The sequence below is a fragment of the Mus caroli genome, chromosome 8 (assembly GCF_900094665.2).
Source record: "Mus caroli chromosome 8, CAROLI_EIJ_v1.1, whole genome shotgun sequence".
Taxonomy (NCBI): Eukaryota; Metazoa; Chordata; class Mammalia; order Rodentia; family Muridae; genus Mus; species Mus caroli.
In genome coordinates this window covers 16,930,224-16,932,655 of record NC_034577.1, presented here as the reverse complement: position 1 = coordinate 16,932,655, position 2,432 = coordinate 16,930,224, and the positions used below count along the sequence as shown (strand labels likewise).

The following is a 2,432-nucleotide window of genomic DNA, read 5'->3' as shown; positions in this document are numbered from 1 at the left end:
CAAAGTATATTCAGTCCAATTTTTAAAGTTCCCTTAGTCTTTCACTCAGGTGCCTACATTGTTTAAAAGTCCAAAGTCTCTCTGAGAATCTTTGGTGAAGATTGAGACTCTTTGAGAATCTTTGGTGACCAAAGGTGTCATAATAAAAAATCAAGTCAAATCATATCCATTCTAGGCCTAGATAAGATTTACGGAGGCTAGAAGCTTCCAGGACTAGGCTTAGGTTAGCAGATGGAAGCAGAAGCATCCAAGATGACAATTACATCAGCGAATAAAAAATACTTTTACACTCCATCTTCTTCATTACCTGGCTTTTCAACTATAGTTGCTTCCAACATCCTGTTCCATGGCTCAATTGGTTTATCATGTGGTATGGTGAGCAGTCAGACTGGGGCCCAGTAAACAGTTTCTACCTTTAGGATGCTAATGGCTACAGTACTGTTTCTTAGTCTTTAAAACACACAGAAATTACCTACCCTACTTGCTAGAACGTAGATTCTTTGGTCCCACAATATAATCCTGACTTAGTACCTTCAAGAAGGAGCTAAACATTTTACATTTTAAACAAGTTCTCAAGTGATGATGGCACCAGTAGTTACAAGACTTCTGTTGAATAGCTATGCTACTTAATCCTTATGATTTTACAAAAATACATTCTCATTTTATAAAAAAAAGAAGCTGGTGCCCCAAAGGCCATAGGACTTCTGACCTGCTGCTGTGCACAGGCAATGGGTTCACGAGTTTTCACATTTGGAATGGAGTGGGGGAATTTGCATTTTAACTAAAACCCAAGGTAACTCAGCTGCAATTTGTTTTCTGGATTACATCATATTATTAATAGTGTATTATTATTATTATAGTAAATTAATAATTTGTTATTAATATGTATCAAATTGTCAAAGTTAGCAGTTGGCAGCCCCAGGCTTGGAACACTTTAATGCAAAAAATATTTTTCCCAAACTCTGAAACTATATAATTTGCTTATGAAAATGCTGGAGGATACTTGAGAGTGAAAAATAAGTTACAAAGGGAAGTACTGTCATGACCAATACACAGAACTCTTGTGATATCAATANGGTACAATTCAATTTTGGAAACAGTTATTATTTTATTTCTGAAAGTTAATGTTAAAGGTATCTTGACATAGGAAAATCAGAAAAACAAGTCACACATATAAACTTTATTTAGCACAACCTAGTTTCCTTTCAAGAGTGCTGTGACACTACAAAAAACAAAAAACAAAGCAACAACAACAACAACAACAAAAAAACCCAACCTGTATTACAGGAAAGCCATGAATGCTCCCTAGCATAAAATAATAAAACTATTGTCCTAAATGCTCATATGAGCTTCTTTTCTTTGAGAATACCTCATGAGCTTCCACTAATTTTGAAACCCTGAATTCAAATCCCCAACATCCAACTAAAACCACCACATGGCTTCCCTCAGAGACTGACTTCACATTTTTCACCCTTCAGTGTAGGCTCCTACAATAAAAATTCGTCTTGCATTTTTAAAATGCTGAGACATTTTAGAATCTTTCTGAAACATCTTTCTCCTTCTGGCAGTTCTCTAGAGCAATCAGCAGAAATAGTCACTCCTTTTGACCACTCCGTTACTTCATCATAGGTCACATCCTGTTCACTTTATTTTGTGCAGACTCCTTCACGGACTTGATCCTTTCCATCTCCACTGCTATCTTGCTTCAGCANTGAGGTAGGCGTTGAGGACAGGCGTGCCCAGAAAGAATACCATGAACCTCTTACAACTTCGAGGTCTCTATTTGCTCTCCTCTAGTTATCTGTGGAGAGAATGAACTCTGTGCTTACCCATGCTATCTTCACTCTACTTGAATACCTCCTCGATGGAAGTATACTACTGTCCAGAATGGTAGGACTGTTTTATTCNGAACTCAACATCGGTAGCTGACATAAACGCACTTTAAATAATGTAGTAGGGAATAAAGGAGGGACGCATTAACGAGGCTATAAAAATTCTTGGGAAGCATAGAAGATGAAAGAAAACGACCTCTCTTTTGGAGTCCGTACAAAGAGAAGTAACAGCAAGCAGGATGAGGGATAGATTTGCAGCAGAAAGACCGCGGGACAAGAAACAAGACTTGTTGTTATGGCTGTTTGCCACACTCATCACGGCATCGGACAAACTGCTTTGTCGTTCTACGATTTCTTTCTGCCCACACTTCGAACAACCGTTTCCAAGAGCCTACGCTTACAGTATCCACCCCCGGCGGCTGGAAAAAAAAATGTCGCTGCAAGGCAAGTAGAGGGCAAGCGAGTCCTGGAAGCCCGGCGCGGCCAACAGCTCTGAACCGCCTTACCTCACAGCTCCGGACTGAGCCGCGGGTAGCACAGCCACCGAGACGTCCCGGTTTCCACAGGACAAAGGGAGGCCCGAGAAAGGGCGAGGACGTA

At 40.0% G+C, this 2,432-nt stretch overlaps 1 protein-coding gene across 1 annotated transcript in view; it reads right to left on the bottom strand.

Moving 5' to 3' along the window:
- The window catches only part of LOC110300153 (28S ribosomal protein S31, mitochondrial-like), a gene marked incomplete at its 5' end in the record, with an annotated part of 14,554 nt that extends 12,124 nt beyond the window's left edge, over nucleotides 1-2,430 (bottom strand). The window contains one exon of the mRNA XM_029480683.1: nucleotides 2,337-2,430. Within this exon, the coding sequence (XP_029336543.1) occupies nucleotides 2,337-2,430 (94 nt within the window). The remainder of the gene's footprint in view (nucleotides 1-2,336) is intronic.
- Between the last annotated feature and the right edge of the window lie 2 nt (nucleotides 2,431-2,432).